The 17931-nt window shown below is 36.7% G+C and overlaps 1 protein-coding gene across 3 annotated transcripts; it reads left to right on the top strand.

The window, feature by feature from the left end:
- The first annotated feature begins 498 nt into the window (after window positions 1–498).
- Window positions 499–16504, top strand: LOC116295457 (uncharacterized). 3 transcript variants are annotated; one of them, XM_031703269.2, is made up of 18 exons: window positions 499–671; window positions 2676–2708; window positions 2835–3264; window positions 3579–3615; window positions 3740–3778; window positions 4221–4255; window positions 4593–4705; window positions 4803–4907; window positions 5725–5830; window positions 7248–7516; window positions 7950–8015; window positions 8732–9606; window positions 9828–9875; window positions 9983–10143; window positions 10530–11001; window positions 12111–12308; window positions 12725–12813; window positions 13041–16504. In XM_031703269.2, exons 1-18 carry the CDS (start codon window positions 647–649, stop codon window positions 13081–13083), a joined length of 3144 nt encoding a protein of 1047 aa, XP_031559129.2. In that variant the 5' UTR covers window positions 499–646; the 3' UTR covers window positions 13084–16504. The 3 variants fall into 3 exon arrangements, with proteins under 3 accessions (XP_031559129.2, XP_031559128.2, XP_031559130.2); XM_031703268.2 differs by having other exon boundaries at window positions 9825–9875; XM_031703270.2 differs by lacking the exon at window positions 9828–9875.
- Window positions 16505–17931: the final 1427 nt, after the last annotated feature.

Below are 17931 nucleotides of genomic sequence, written 5' to 3'. Positions count from 1 at the left end.
ATGATACGTAAGAGTGAAAGGAATGCGGTCATTAGAGGGACGAGTGTGAGGAGTGAGAGCGGTGGTACGATCAATAGTAGAAACTTTACGAATGGCGCGATCAATAACATGAGCAGGATAATTACGCTTAAGGAAGAAGGAACGCATCTCAGAACATTTAACAGAAAAATCAAGATCATCACTACACAAACGACGAAGACGAAGAAATTGCGAGAACGGAATAGCGTTAAGAGTGTGCTAACTAGTCATACATATGAAATCTAACATGAAAATGTAGACAAATAAATGGAATGAATTTGGCACATGGCCAAGGGTGGAAAATGATAGAATATGATTTTCTTATTTCAAACTAAATGTTATTCCCTTCTTTCTTTCTTTCTTCCTTCTTTTTCCCCTTGAACATCGTAAAACAGGGGAGGGGAGGGTGGTTTTGGGTCTGTTTTGCCTCGCTTCAGAGTTCTCCTTTGCAACCGCGCGTTTCCCATCAGAAGAAGAAAAGATGGCGGCTTAACCTTGTGTTCCAAACAATCAACTAACTAAAATCATCAACGGTGCCGCATTCTACACTAACTAACTTACCACCTTCATCTCCTGCAAGCTACCAAAAACCATTTAGCTATTAAATGACACAAATTACGTGAAGAAGATGGATTTTACGGATATTCGCGAAGGTAAGGTCGAACGTTGGATGAGGAAAAGTCGTGAATTCCAGCGCTGGTTTGGGATTTATCATAGAGAGTTTGAATGAATCTTCTTATTTATAACTCGTAATGACGATAAGTCGAAGGTGTCTGCTTAGATTGACGTCGGTTCGGTTCAGTATTTGGTCTGTATAAAATGCTGAAAGTCTTTCAACTTTTTATGCGTGAATGTGACATGATGACCACATGCTAGAACAAGTCTGATCAGTTTAATATGGAAATGTCACATTTTGAAGGGTTTTTATCGTAATTCTTAAACAAGTTGTTCAAACAGGAGTCCTTGCTTTACTTAAAGACTTACATGATAGATTTATTATGAATCTTCTTACAGTCAATGAGTTCAAGTAGAATGCTTAGCTTTACTGTGTATTTAATTTGATTTCATTAAGAATTATATATAAAGCCTACCTCTCCTCATCCATGTGTTTGGAATAATTATGACTATTTGGTTTTAAAATGTTAAAGCTTCAACTGATCTAAATCCAAGCACTTCTAATTTAGATTCAGTATGCTGGGTAATGAGGAAGAAAACTAGAGAATTTAATGAGAAAAAATGTTGGATGATAGGAGAGAGCCAAGGAACAAACTAGATATATAGGCCGACATCAGACATCTTGTCAGCTTCACAAAAAAAACTTATTCTCATTGAGCCCTAGAACATAAAGCACAACACAATCAATTGTCAGTCAGCAGATGATCCTACCCTGATTTTTGTATTTAAATACAGTTAAATCTGGTTCTCACTGGATATCTTGAACTTCCTGTTATCTTTACCTGATTTTAATCTGGTTATTTCAAACCTCCCTTATTTTGAAACTGTTCCTCTCAGGGTTTGGCTGTACGAAGGGTTGATAGTGCTACAGGGCTTAAAATAACAGTTGATCAATCACTGGTCATGATTGCAGCTCAAATTAGTTTTGGCTTATAACTTTAGTCATAACTTATTTCTTACTATGTTACTGGTCAACATTGCCGGCAAGGCAAAAATTTGACAGAACAAATCCCCTTTCTGGCTGGACATTGTCCGATTTCCGACTGTTATTTTAAGTACTGAGCTATCCAACTTATAAATCTTATTCAGTGGATAAATTTATTGTATAACGACATTGATTTATCCACTGGATAAGGATTTATTCATTGGATAGTGCTATCCACCCTTTGTACAACCCAGCCCACATGAATCAAGATAATGGGACTTAACTTTATATAAATATATCTTGTTCAAAAAAGGGTTTGAATCCAACATAATATTCAATTTTAACAAATAGACATCAGTTTTTTATGTGTCTGTCCTCTTATTAATGATAAATTGAGCCATCACATTGTCAAAGTAGTGTGATCCATATACTACTTTGACAATGTGATGACGAAACTTATCAATGATAAGAGGACTGACACATAAAAAACTGATGTCTATTTGTTTTTTACAATAACAAAGACGATAAAGACTTCTCATTCTTAGTAATCAAAACAACCAACCAAAAGAGAGAGCCCTCCTTGACGTCAGCTTTATCTGTCTGTTCCCTTATTGATGATAAATAACCAGTCAGCGCTTAAGTTATTGTAAAAAGTTTCTTTACTGTCATTGGCATCTGGGCGTCATGAAAAACACACATCAAAATATTTTCTGAATCTTAGCATAGTCATAACTGCGCAATCTATTCGTATAACTCAGAATTTATTCAAATTAATGTATCATCTAAAGGCTCGCCCAATTTTGAAAACTTCAAAACACCACAAGTATCTATAAATTCTGAATTGTCCAAATGTGATGGCTAGAGCCAAAAGGGTGAATTAAAAAGCTACTAAACCAAGCTCATCCAAAAAACCAACCATGCTAAATAGATGCACAAGTATTTGACCATGTAACAGTGTATCAATGAATTACCTCACATTACTAAGACTGAAAACAATGAAGATTCAACAAAACCTACAGCTGATATCTCACGATATAATTATTATTATTTTTACTAGATGAATTAGTTTCAAGCCTTGGTGTTGATTTTGGTAAGTAATTCTTGTCTGTTTTATTCAATGCTGAAAATATTGAGGTTAAACAATCAACCTATTGAAGGTATTTCTTTTAAAAAAAAGGTGGACTCTTTTAACTTTTATTTTGGTTTTATGTCTCAGAACATGGTAGAAGACACATGGGACCAAGGCAAGGTTTTCGTCCAGGATTTGGGCCTCGCCCACCCCATGGTCCAATGGGACTTGGCCGTTCACCTCACTCCAACCATCCTCCAGGGATGATGCAAGGGCCACCACGGCAACCAGAACCATACTTTGGCCACCCTGGTCCAAGAGGACATGGACCCTTGATGAGAGCTCCTAATATGGGTCCGCGAGGACCACCTCAGTCACATGGAATGCATGGACAAAGGCCAAGAATGCAAGGAGGTCCTGGCTCTGTTCCTCAAATGAGGCCAGAAACTGGAATGGGACGAGGTAGGAAACGAACACAGTCTGGGCCAAAACCTTCCCAGACACCAGAACGGCAAAGAAAGGGATCTAAAGGCGGTGGCCCTGATGAGAGACAAGAACAAACAACCAAAGAAGATGGGTAAGGAATACTGCGGCTTAAAAATAAATAATTTACTAAACTAAATAAATGTACTAGTAAGATACATGTAATTATAATAATAATGTAGATCACCCATTCAAATCAAGAGTCAATCCTTGAAGATTAATGGTGGAAAAAATCAAAATTAGAATTTCATTGTCAAGACTAAAATGCCCTAAACAGAAATTTTCTTTTTAAGGGGGCTGTGTGATCAAAAGTTTCAAACAAAAAATTCAAGGGTTTTTCTATACCACAGAGGTCATATATCATGTCAAACTATATTTATATTGATTTAGTTCATTTTCTATTAACAGTGCAAAGAAAACCAAGATGGATGCAGATCAAACAAAGGTAAAAAATGACAACTCATTTTCGTAAATCAAAAAAGTCAAAATTTGACAACATATGTTTTAAAATATATATATCAGTTATAGTTGATTACCTGTTTTGTTGAATTTTTGAAAACCTTCTTTAGAATAAAGATACTGAAGCTCATGAAAGTGATATAGATGAGGTAAGTATTGTAACCACAACAATAGCAACTGAGTGTGTAGTTCCAGAAAATATCCATACCCAACCCAGGAAGTTAATAGTAAAAGTTTTTTATATTGGAAATGAAAATATAATATTGATATAATCTTCATGATTTTTCAGAAAATTGTAACTGTACTAACATTGTACTAAGCATCAGGATCTAAATACATCACATTTAAGTTTAACATCTGTCTCAAGACACAGGGTTGTAGGGCAGATTTGATGTTTTGAGGAAGGCAACATGGAAATGCCAAATCCCTGTTATCTAATGCATTTCTTTCCTTTAGGAGTGAGTTGTTTCCACACTTTTCTAGTTTTTCTAAGATTTATGCTAAATTCCTTACCTCAAGTGAACCAAGAGTTATGTTAGAAATGTGATTCAAAATGCATTCACTTATTTGGTATATTTTTTATCTCTCCAGGATAAGCTACTGAAAAGTGATGATGAAGGAGAAGAGTAAGTTTGAAAGTACCGACAGAAAATTTTAAAAAACTTCATTGTTCAACTAGCTGTGTTCCAGGGCTAAAGATTGACTAAATGGCTGGTTAAAGCCAAATGTCCAGCTAAGAACAATGGCTGCTTCATAGCCAGACATGATGACAACTTGGCACATCGGACCAATCAACATGTGACCCGTCAAGAGGACTGGCCTAAGTGGTGTTTGGCTGGACACTATCTATTGGCTAGGCAATGTATTTAGCCCTGGGTAGCTTAGCCATTAAGAACGCACTATTTGTAATAGTCCACTAGTTTGTTTATAAATACCAATTATTGATCTGCTTTCTTTCCTTAGACCAGCCCCTCAGGAAGATCTTGATGCTGTTAGTATTCATGGTGATGAAGACATCGATGATATAGATAAAGAGGTCAAAAGTGGGAATCCTGGAAAGAGTGCAGTAAAAAATGGTAGGCTGGTTCAATATTGCATGTAACATTTCCGACACATTGTTATTCGACTCTGTAATAAGTCAATATATCCATATCCAATTATTATTAAAAACAGAAGCTGCAAAGAAAGATGACAGTGATAGTGAAGGTGAAAAATCAAAAAGAGAGAGGTTCCCATCAGAAAGACCTAAAGAAGAAAAACCTAGAAGACCAGAACAAGGTAAACAATTGCCCTTTTTTACTATGACGTCACATCAAAACAATCTATTGTTTAAACACAAAAAATCATGGTTGTTAGAGGGGATCAAAAAAAATGCAAATTCAGCGAAAAATTGTTCTAAAACCCGTATCAATCCATGGAGAGAAGTAGAATAGCCAGCAAACGCTCAGAATATTTTTTAGTACATATTAACACATATTTTATCTGAAAACCAGGCCATTTTAGATTAAACTGTTTAGCTAGGAGCAAATTTCGTTGAATTTTCTATTGGATTTGGCGATTCTATCCCACACATAAACAAGCAGTGACGTCATAGTGAAATAGGGCAATTACTAATAAGTAATAATTGGATAAGGTAAACATGATAGAGTCCAGTTACCTCAACTCCAGATGTCTTAAAGTTAAGGCCATCTAAGGCCATGGACTTGCACCAGTGTGTTTAGTCCTCTTCGCTCCTTTGGGAACATAGGACTCTCATCATTGTGCTTTACACCAGTGTAACACTAATGATATTTTACCCTAAATATGGAAACTCTTTCCTGGTCACAAGGAGGCCAAGATAATTGGACTCCACCATAGTAAATTATACATCAGACAAAAGAACAGAGTCTGTTTTATCGCTGAAGCTATCAGCTTTAGATTGAGTTTGTGACCCTGGAGCTGCCTCCACAAAGTGTTGTTTTAGAACTCAAAAGAATTTAGAAGTAGATAATTTATCACATTTTTTAGTAAAAATACCCAACTCTGACAAAAGACTGTCAACAAACCTGTCTGTAAAGTTAGTCACTTAATTTTTCCTTACTTAATATTTGTTCAGGCAAACCAGATTTCAAAAGGTCTGATTTCAGAAGGCAAGATAACAGAAACAAAAAGGACTTTGCTTTTGGTCGAGGTAGAGGAAGAGGAGGGCCTGATATGCAACGGTAAGGGCTAAGAGTAGACATTTACTCGTAAATGAATATTTTTAAAAGTAAGGGCACACAGTGTAGTCATACATTACCACTGATTAGTAAGGTTCTACTGCAGGTTTTTCCCCACTTTATTAGTCATTCATATTATAGATTATCATGTAATTCAGTAAGTTTTACTGGAATAGTTGTGAAATTTTTTATTGTGTGTGTTTGCATCATCATTAAAACAAATTAAAACGATTTTTTAATCAATCTGGGTTTCCTGTGTTTTGCACCACAACAAGAAAGGTTGGGCTCCCTGTGGCACTCGGCCGTTGACAAGTTCGAGTCAGTAATGAAAGAAACCAGATCGATGTTGTGTCTAAAAACATTCATAAAAATCCAGGTTTCAGAGTTTGCCAGGTAAGAATTCTTAAACAGCTACATTATCTAAGGCTATAAAAGTGTTTTAGGCTTGTTTTTGAGTTTATATTTTACTTATAAACACTAGTATCTTGTCTGTTATAGAAAGCGGCCAGAGGTCAGAAATGAGTAATTTGACCAAAGTTTGAAGACATACTGCGTGACACACAATCATTTGCCCAAAGATTTCTTTACATCACTAGAAAGACCAACATCTGAATAATCAACCAGCGAAGTTTCACGCGACTGAGAGGTTAAGCATATTCAGAATGAATATTTTTGTAAGACCTATTTTTTGATGCTCTAAACACACGTCTAGCGAATAAAATTATTTTGTTATCTTAAAATTGTACAATTGATCCCAAAGTCACGCATATCGTACTCAATAGATTGTTCTTCAAGAATATGGGTTGTTTTAATTCCCAGTGTTGCTTTTTTTTTTGTCAAGCAGCCGCGAAAGTTGAGTCAAAATTTACTGTCGCGAACGGCGTTTTCGGGAGTGTTTGAAAAATTCCATTTTTCTCCATAATAAAGCGTTATTTGATCAAACCAACTATACAGCGATTCTTAGGATACATTACCCTAACTAACTTGAAAGTATGAGCGAAATCGATTTTTCGAAGTTTGCCACGGATTTTGAATTTTGCTTGATCGTTACAGACAGTCACTCTTGAATAACAGTTAGACAGTGCTGCAATAAGTTTAAGGTATTTTTGCTGGCAAAGGCTTTGCTTCACACTGTGAAGAGGTTGGGATTTTGGATTTGCTTAGGATCTGGGCTACATAGCAGATTATTCTGCTGGGCTACTAGATTTATAGACTTACCAGCCTGTTACCTAGTATCTGAAAAAGATAGTGTCAAGCACTAAGACTGGTGGGGAAAGCCTTTAGAATATTGAAAAAAACACACACAAATCAGCCCAACCCATGTGGCTGCCAGATTCAAACCCTTACATGAAAGGCAAATGTTTTACCACCACCACCCTCACTGCCAATGAATTAACAAATGTAATATTGTTTTGATCAGATTTGGTGGTCCCCCGATGCGTATGGAGCCACCCAGAGGACCTATGATGAGACCAGGACAACCTGGTCGCCCTGGATTTCCAGGTCATATGATGCACCAAGGACATCCAGGATATCCAGGACATCCAGGAATGCAGGGTCCAAGGTTTGACCATCCTGGGTTACCTCCAAGAATGATGCATCCACCGGAAGATCCTCTACGTCATGGTCCAGCACCCTTTCCTGCTGGTGGTTCAATGTCTGGTCCTTCTGGACCTCCTATGCAAATGAGTAAGTTATCTGCATTTATTGTTATGCAACTCAGTAGTTGCAAGTTGCTTATTTGAGCTTGGTTTTTACTGTTGTCAATTATGTCAATCATACCATTTAATTGCTTGCTTGCTTGCTTGCTTGCTTGCTTGCTTGCTTGCTTGCTTGCTTGCTTGCTTGCTTGCTTGCTTGCTTGCTTGCTTGCTTGCTTGCTTGCTTGCTTGCTTGCTTGCTTGCTTGCTTGCTTGCTTGCTTGCTTGCTTGCTTGCTTGCTTGCTTGCTTGCTTGCTTGCTTGCTTGCTTGCTTGCTTGCTTGCTTGCTTGCTCGTTTTGTTGTTTTTTTTTTAAATGCTAAAATTTATTTGATATGGTTACTTAACCATCACAGAGCCATTGCTACTTAACTTAAGGAGCCGTTGCACTAACAAAAAATATTTTAATAAACTTTTTTCAGAGCCACCACAAGGAAAGAACATACACATAAACCCACACTTCAAACCAGGACGAGGAATGCCTGAAGGTTAGATATATTATTCCTTTAATAGTTGCCCTGGTCACAGCACTACATTATAAAGAATTCTTGGTTTTCATGTGACGTCATCAAAAAACTAAAATCCAAAGTATTCACTACACGAAACTGTTTGTTGAATATTTTGTCTATAGTGTTATAAGAAAAGTTTTAACAAAATAATTTCTTATTACCGATGTTTGGTTTTAGTTTTATTGCGAAATTTATTTCGACTAAATCATGGGCATAATCATTTGCTTGTATCTTCGTATCTAAAACTTCTTTTAGCTAGAATTTTGGAGATATGTTTTCTGATACTCTTTCGGCCTGTGGAAGTTTTGTTTCATATAAATCCTAGCAAAATATTTGATGACGTAGGTGAAAACCAAGGAAATTGGCCAGTCAACAGAAATGTCCAGCCAAAGTTGGCACTTGTCCAGGTAAATGCCTCTTAGACTGGTCCTCTTGAATGGTCACATTGGTGTACTAAAGATCTTCGGCCCTTAGGCATAAATGATTTGTAATATGCTTCATTTAAGAGCAGGTGTGGCTAAGTTGATAAATTAGTTGGCAGTGAAGGAAGAAGTTGATAGGGCAATCCCCTGTGATCTTGTCTCTATTCTCTGTAGTTTAGTCATTAAATACTTTGAAGCTCACTGAGGGACTAAGCATGCACTAGACCATTAGATGTTGATCTAAAAACTTCTTTGTAATGTTTATGATTCTAGGTCCCCCTGGAGGACGTCCAGGCCCTCCAATGCATTCAGGGCCTGATGGGCCTGGGCCCAGAATGATGCATCTTCATCCTAACCAGGGTCCAGAACAATTACAACCTGGTCCTCCCATGCACGGGCCACAGCACATGGGTGAATCACCTGGGCCCAATATGAGGGGTGGTCCTCAAAGAATGGAGCCAATGAGACCTATGGATTCTGAACCGAGACCAATGCATGATGTTGGCCCCCCTGGACCAAGAGACCAACGTGGTCCACATGATGGACCTCCAAGAATGGACCATGGTCCAAGAATCCCACAAGGGCCTCAATTCCGAGGACAGCTTCCTGGTGGACCAAACATGGCTCCACCTCATCATGGTGGCCCTCAAGGCATGCAGCAAGGGCCCAGAGGTGGTGGTCTTCCTCCAGGTGGGAGGACACTAAGCCCACCACGCCCTCAGGCACACCAAGTTATGCCAGGAATGCATCCCCAACAAAGTGTTGGCAACCTCCCACCACATATGCAGCCGCATGGCCAACAAGGAATGCCGCCTCAGAGAGAGCCACAAGTACCATACAGTGAAGCTGACCGTATTGTTGTGGGAAACAGGGTTATTGTTCCTAATGTTGATCAACCCAATCCAATGCTTGGGCACATGCCGGCAGGATTTGGTGGGCAACCTAATGCAGCTCCAGGTGCTGCAGTTGCAGCAGCAGCAGCAGCAGTAGCTGCAGCATCACGACAGCAATACCCATTCCCACAGCAGTTCCCATTTGATTATTCAATGTATAGTGCAAACTGGCAACAGTTGCTGCAACAGAGGGATGCTTATGCCGCTGCAGCTGCTTATAATATGGAAAGCGAACGAAACAGAGCAGAAACTCCAGTAAGTATTAAAGTGACTCCCATCCAACTTCTTAGCAAAGTGTTTTTCTGTGTTCTGTGTTGGTTTATTCATGAAAAACTAGAGGAAGCCATTTACAGCAATTTTCAGCATTGCATAAAATTACTTAGTAGTTATGAATTGCCAGAAATATTTGTACGTAAGTGCTGCCTGTAGTCAAAAATATTAAAAAGTATTGATTGATTGTTTTTGATTGTCAGCAGCAAAAGACAAATTTCAGCATGGGGCTCGCAGCTACGGGTTTATCTACGGTATTAAAAACTGCTACAGTGTATAACAGCTAGATGTTTTTGTCAAATTTTGCTATATTTTTGACTTACATGGTATCTGTAATGATGATTTCATTGCTTTTTCATAGCGTCACACCAAGAAAAGACGTCACCGTTACACAGATGAAGAAAGTGTTGGAAGTGATCTTAGTAGTTCAAGGTCTTATTCTCGTTCTCCATCAAGATCATACTCCAAGTCGCCTGCAAGGTCCTGGTCAAGGTCAAGGTCTCTGTCTCTTTCTCCTTCAAGGTGGGTAATGTACTGTTATATTTTGACTTTTTGAAGCATTTATACTCCAATTGATGAAAGGTGTGTCCATTATGCTTAGACAGACTGCTCAGACCTGTGTTTGTTGCTTTGTATGTTTTTTACATGAACAAAGAGAGCTGGATTTGAGACCATCGTTTTGGTTTTTCAAAGTGGCTCTTTTTGCTACTAGTGGCCTATCATTAAAAAGAACAATATCACTAGTAAATAAATTTAGAACTCTAGTAGCTGAGATAATCAGAGTGGTATTAGACCATTAGTAGGTTTATGCTCATTAAATGACTGACTGTATATAATATTGTTGACCTCTAGTAAAACCTTACCCATATGGCAACTCATTAAGTAGATTGTTTCTGGATAATTTTCAGTGTCCGATCATCAAGGTCAAGGTCATTTTCCAGGTCACTGTCTGGATCTCCCCAAAGGTACTCTAGACCCTTGAAATCTCGTTATGACCGAAATGACAGGCCCGCCAGAAGTTATGATAGAGGAAGGGCCAGACCGCCACGACACCAGGACCGTCCAAGAGATATACGGCCAAGAGAAAGACCTCCCAGAATGGAAAGAGATAATAGACCCAGAGATCGCAACCTACCACATGACAGAGATTTACGTGATAGGGAAAGGGAAAGAGAACGAGAAAGAGAAAGAGAACAAGAAAGAGAAAAATTAAGGGATCAAAGAAGAGAACGAGAAAGAGAAAGGGATAGAGATAGAGATGCAAAGAGCCATGAAAGAGATAGAGACAGGAACAGAGAAGGTCGAGATAGTGGAAGAGACCAAGATAGGTCTAGAAGAGGTCGTGGGGAGTCAAAGCACTCTGAATCAGGATCTTCAAAGGTGAGTTGATTTTTTATTTCATCTTTATTGTACTTATGTTTGTTTCCAACTTTTAAAACCCTTGCATTTTTGTATTGAAATAATGGTCCTCCTGTTTTGCCTTCTTTTTCTTCATTTCAATTAGACAAAATTCTAAATTCAAATTTATCCTATTAGAATAGCAGGTCTTGCAATCTTTTTTTCGTTTCTTTGATTTTTATTTTAAAAAATTCCTTTTTTGTCAGTAGAGCTCTAGCAATGCCTTGGGCAAAAACTGTATAGAGGCAGACCTCCAATCTATTGAATAACATTACCAATATTTTGTATTGAATAACATTACCAATATTTTGTATTTCACCCTGGCCTGCTCTCAGTCTGACCTCTAGCTCAGCTGGTAGAGCATTGGTAGTACAATTCCGAAGGTTGTGGGTTCAATTCCCAGCGAAGTCGGAAATTAATTTTTCCGAATTTAATTCCAAGGGCTTTTGCCCAGAATAACCTCGTTCCCAAGCACTATAACTTATCTATATTTCTATATCTTCAATATTTTGTTAATGTTTTAAATTCAGTCTCTAATTTTCAAAGTATTTTTATAATGGTAATTTGCAATGTGTAGTTACTAGAAAAATATCCATACCTCACTCACAGAGGAAATAGGAAATTCTGGAGGACGAGGGCCTGGTCAAGGAAAGAACAAAATTACAGAGTTTGTATGGAAGAAAATTGGGAACTCCTGGGGTAGGGAGGTCCTTTTACAAATTCCCTCAATGGTGTGGGTGTGGAAATTTTCTGGAACGATACAATTTTTGCAGCCCATTTCAGTTTTTCATGTATTTCTCTTTTTTCAATGATTGATTGCATTTTATTTAACAAATAAAACAGCTTTTTCCGTGCTCCGTTCAGTAATAAAGCACACATAAGTGACGTAAGCATGAAAGAGGTGTAAGGAGAAGCACAAGCCGTAGGCGAGTGCTTCTCATACTTCTCGAGTGCTTATGGCTATTTCTAAGCACACAGTTTTCAACCAATCAGTGCACATATACTATCCTAACTATGTAAAAATATCAACTAGTAACAGCTCAACCTTAATCTTGATTGTATAAAGTAATGCTTATCATTAATGTCTTCAGAGGATTGTGGTTGGACCTTCGGAAAGCAAAAGCAAGTCATCCTCTTCTGCAAACCCTGACTCAAAAGCCAGTCGTGTTGTTGTTACCAAGGGATCCAGTGGAGGAAAGCCGACCAATCGTGTGGTCATTGGTTCCTTGCCTGACCTTATCACTCCTAGTAGAGTCAAGGAACTCTTGGCTGGCATCGGACCTATACAGGTTTGTATTCCCAATCAGTGATGGCAGTGGTGATAGTTATGGTAGTGGTGGCGATGGTGGTGGTGATGGTGGTGGCGATGGTGGTGGCGATGGTGGTGGCGATGGCGATGGCGATGGCGTTGGTGATGGTGTGGTGGTGGGGATGGCGATGTTGGTGGTGATGGTGATAATGAAGGCGGTGGTGATAATGGGGATGGTTGTGGTGATAATGAATGTAAATTGGGATGGAAATAATCCCTAATAGCAAACTTGTGTGGTAAAAATGAATGCTGATGAAGAATAGCTTTGGCAAATATTGATGACATTAATATTGAATAGCAGAACTGACAGAAATAATGCTCATAATGCTGTCTGACATTGTTCATGATTGATAATAACATAGATGCTGACAGTGGTTTAAATGATTGTTATTTTAGCAACTTAAAATGTCTACAACCAAACACAAAGCACTGGTAACTTTTGAAAAGAATGAGAATGCATTGGCTTGCCGCCGCAAGTTTCACAGGTATGTTTTGCTTTTGTGTTTTAGATTAATGTTAGGAAACAAAGTTTATGGTTACATTGTGTAGTCTTCACTCTTGATTTCATGTATGCATCTGGAGAACTTTCTATGGTTCTGTACAATCGACATGAGTTTTCTGTCCCATTTGTGGCTCTTCATCTTCCTCTTCCTCTTCCTCTTCCTCTTCCTCTTCTTCTTGCTCACTTCTTATTTAATAAACTTATTCCTAGAACTGTGGTGGATGGCTCACAAGTCACTGTAGATTTTCTTTGAAGCATCAAACAGCATTCTCTCTCCTCTTCTGGAAAAAATCTGGATTCAACACATCTTCTACTCAAGATATGTCCATACATTTAAGTAAAGTAGTTCTCAAAAATGTTTACATCTTAATATGTATTAGTTTCATAATTGCTAATGTGCATCGTGCATGTCTTTCATGTGTGTGTTGTTTATTTTTAGTTTATGTTTTATATAATGTCTTTCTTCTTTTAGTTGATGTGTCTGTGTTTTGTATGACTGTTTGTCATTTTCTTCCAACAAGGCATGGGTCTTAGAAGCTGTTTTTTGCATATTTTTATTATCAAAAAACACCACAAATTTAAGGTGTACTCCATGACCTATGGAGGCCCATTATTGGCCAACATGTCAGCCTTTTAATGAGTAGTGGATAGTTAATTTATCTATTGATATAAAATTATTAATGATTAGTGTTAAATATTAATCATTTAGCAGCTGTTCAACAAGCAAGCATTTCATAGCTAACACTTTGGCTGACACAAAATGGCAGCCATAAAGTAAAATCGCTCTATTCTTTAAATCAATGAGCACTTCATGCAAAAGCCTCAAATCTTTCGCTTTATTCTTAGTACACTGTAGTATCTTAAATACTATAGGCATATAGCTAAACTATACTTGGGATCAAAAAAGTATTTCCAATTTTATGAACGACTGGTTTTCTACATTGAATTTAGTTTTACAAGCACTTCAACATTACATCTTAAGAGAGAGAATTATTAATAAAATTTTAAAAGATTTTTGAAATTTTTCAATGCATTTGCTGCGTATCTAATTCATCTCTCATGACTTTTTTCCCCACCAAAAAAATAACCAGTGAAGGGCCGAGAACTTGAAAAATAGATTTATTTTTCAAAATTTTCTAGCACAAGTTACTTGATTGTTTAATTTTGTCATGATAAAAATATTTAGAAAATGATCCACTTTACCTCAATATTACCTCATTATGATTTTCTGTCTTAGCAATGCATTTACATTTACATCTTAGAGCAATTTTACTTGACCAACATATGAGTGTTAATATAACAGGCAGTAGTGGACTTTGGTATATATTTTGTTGATAAACATCAATTGTTACATGTAAATATTCTCTGATTTTGTTATCATAAAAACTGATGTTGTTTGTTTTACAAGTAAGATTGCTCTATATGTTGATGCAATTCTAGTAAAATTGAATGGATTGAGTAAAGTAGGTGACCTTTTCTGAACTATGGGGTTTGATTCTTGTGTCCAAGACAGACCAGAATGCCAAATGGAAATTGCCTGTGATACAAACTAAGCTAAATCCTATTCTGAGATAGCAAAGATGGTGCATTGTTTGTACCCAAGCTAGAGCAGAATGTACCTTGTTTGCAAATCTTTTATGATAAAGTTTATGAAATTAAGAAAAGAAGATTCAGAGAAAGAGCCATAATTTCAATGAAAAAAAAAAACATTTAGAAAATTGGGTTGGAGGAGTGAAGGCATCAGTTTCAAGTGATTAGGTGAATAGCTTGCACTGTAGGTATTTCAACATTTCAACATCTTTGCAATGGATTCTCTACAACATTGCCATAAAAAAGGCTATTTTTGAGTGTCACACAGTGGGATGTTTCATGTGATGTTGCAGAAGTAGAAATTACTTTTACTAGTACTTCTGAGACATCACATGTAACATCACACGATGCATGTGTCCACTGGCACCTTAACTTAACTGTACTTCATTTTCATTGATGCATTTTCACAAAGATGAACTTCACAACAAGAGTATGGATCCAATCAGATTTGGAATGACTGAATGTGCCATACCTGTAGGTAATCTTCACTCTGGCTTGTAAAGTCATGCCATATCTGATGATGTTTTTGGTTCAGTATTACAGCCACTGAACTCAAATCTATATGTAAGCCCTTTCATTGTCATTTGATAGGCTTTCCAGGGGGCTGGTTTCCACCCATAAGAACTGCCATTTGAAATAATCTATGGTGAACAATTTGCAAAGTCCTAAGGCAGAATAAGGAACATTGGTTGAATGGTTTGTGGGGACCCTGCTTATAGCATGGTTGACACAGATACAAAAATGTTTCAGCCAATCTTTCTATATCATTCTGTACCTCTTTTTGGTCAATAACCTCTTTGTATCAAGAATTCTAAAACATCTCTCAAAAAAATGTGCACTCTTATATTCGTCAATACTGTTTCATATAAATCAACATAGATTGCCTACATCTGCGGCATTTCCTAGCAATTGTGTATTGAACTTATTAGGCATTACAGTAAACGCTTGCAGCTTTTAGCCAATATAAAACCTCAACTTGTCCATCAGACCAATGTGACCACTGCTTTCATTGCTACATGCTGAAACAAATTATTATCATATAGTAACCAAATTTCAATTCTTTTTTTTGTATTCATTATTTTATTTAACCTATTAGTAGGATTAAACTAAAATTATTAGATCTCCTCCTCATGGTCTATGAGTCAGTAACCCCTTTGACCTTCGGCCTTGTGGGCTATTGACTCGTAGACCATTCAGGTTGCAGGTCTAATGGTTAAATAGACCTTGACCATTAACCTGCAAGTGCATTTAGTCTCAATCAGCAAGTACCAATAGAAAGTTGGTTAGAACTGCAAGGTTCCACACTTACTTGTCTACAATACATCAAAGTGTATTCCATTACATTTATAAGGCTTTGTATCAATAAGTTTCATGCTGTCTTCATGCTATAGTGCTGTATTTAATACCATTCAGACCATGCTTCTGGCATTATTTTGCTGCTGTGCTGTGCAGCCCTGCCTTGTTGGAAATTTGTGGTGTGACTGTTTTTTGTACTGTAACTTTTATTATTTGTACATTGTGTTGATTTTGTGCTGCCAACTAGTTGAATTGTTTTTAGCAGCTAAAAATTTTGAGACAACCTAACTAGAATAGACTATACTACTTGATAATAAGAAACAAGTTTGTATTGCTGCAATGATAATTAAGAAATTACATGCAAGAAAAAAGAAACAACATAGAATGGAACCTTGGAGAATGAGAAACACCTATAAAATGGATGGAAGGATGAAGAATATGAAATGGAATCAATGGAAATGAATGGATAATGGTTAACATCTCATAATACAATGGAAAATATGGTGTGGAAATGTCACTCAATGGATGGATGGATTTCATTATTTTTCAATGGACAGTATCATTCTAAAACCAGGACTTCTAACTTGTAAGCAAGCTGGATCATATGGATCAATGGACATTGAAGTAAGCAACATATGTACTGTAAGTTAATTTTATTGTTTTGAGAGGTTCTTAGAGGTTCTTTTCTATGTTAGAACTAGAAACATATAACCACAGCCGAATGTATTGCTTATTATTACCAGTATCAATATACCAAAACACATAAAAAAAAGTTTCCAAAAACTTGATTATTTGCCATTCTTCTTACTACTAGTTGATCCTGGGTAACTGCATATTATTATTCTATTAATAATAATTATTATAATGGATTGTGTTCTAAAAAATAATATTATTGAGTTGGTCCAAACCATTTTTACAAAAAAGTTATTGTCTGGATTTTGACTATGGTATTTAATAATGACTCGTATCTGTCAATGTGTGGCATCCTCTTTCATTGGAAGTATAACTTCAAAACTAGTAGAGTATATGTAGGCTTTATTGTTTGTTGCTAATCATGAAGCTGATTCTGACTTTATTTGCCAAAGATTATGATTTGGTTTTAACACAGTCATAATTTAGAGACTGCATCATCAATTTTTGTCATTTTATAAGAAGGCTTGTCCAAAGCAAGGTTGTTTTATTTTCTACTCCCAAGGTATTTGAAACCTGTATTTTGTTACGGAGGGCACAGTCAATGAATTCTGATTAGCTGGGTTTTGTCATACTTCAATCAAGGAACATTTATACTTTACACAGTCTTGATTATTAGTATGTAGATTTGATTAAGACTTGTGTCCTCTGTGGTTTGACTCAAAAATACTTGCTAAAAGATAAATTTCTGGGTGCTTATAAAATTGAAAAATTATTAATTAAAGAGCTCTTTTCAAGTTTCTGCCAACCAGACAACTCCAAACACATATAGCATGTTTTCTCATTTTTTGTTGCAAGTTTATCAATTTTAAAGTCTGTGTTAGTTTGATGACAGAAACCCAGTTCAGTTCAAGTTGTGAAGGTAGGCAAAACATGAAAAGTGGTCTCATCTCTTTCAACGTTCACAAATTGTCATTTGGTACTTTGCAACATGGGCAACGTTTAAGGAAAACTTTGCAAACACCAGCTGCAACATTCGTTTTTAAATCAAATTGCCACATACATGTAGCCTTCCCATTCCTCAAAAGGGTGAATCAAAGCAATACCTTTTTTTTGCTGATAGAATGCATCAATGAACTTTTGCAGGTAGTGCTTTTCTATATTTTTTATTGTCTAATAATTTTGTCAATTAAAACCAAAAGGTTAACTCACTTGATGGGAAGCAAGGGTATCTATTTTTCTAGACATGAATATGCATGTAGGGCAAAAATCAACATCACGTACCACTTAGTTAATGGTAGTAGGGAGTAAGAGATTGTGTGTATATCAACCTCTCAAAACTCATTTCATTATGCAGGTTTCCTGTATTATGCTTTTAATGAAGTTTCTCTATTTCTAAATCAATTGTTCCATGTAGCTTTTCAATAATGTAAGTTTTCCGAGAATTTTTTTTTACAAGTAAATTATTTTTGGATTAAATTTTGTATTTGCACGGGATAGATAATTTAGATAGACAAAATTTAATAATGACCTTTAGATATTAATGAAGTTGAAGTGCCAGCTTCTTTTTTTCTTCTTTTGATGA

This window comes from Actinia tenebrosa, unplaced genomic scaffold, assembly GCF_029948245.1.
Source record: "Actinia tenebrosa isolate PJP-AT-01 unplaced genomic scaffold, QUT_ActTen_1.0 PGA_scaffold11__36_contigs__length_13525064, whole genome shotgun sequence".
NCBI lineage: Eukaryota > Metazoa > Cnidaria > Anthozoa > Actiniaria > Actiniidae > Actinia > Actinia tenebrosa.
Note: the sequence above shows the minus strand (reverse complement) of the source record. Positions and strands in the feature narration are given on the sequence as shown.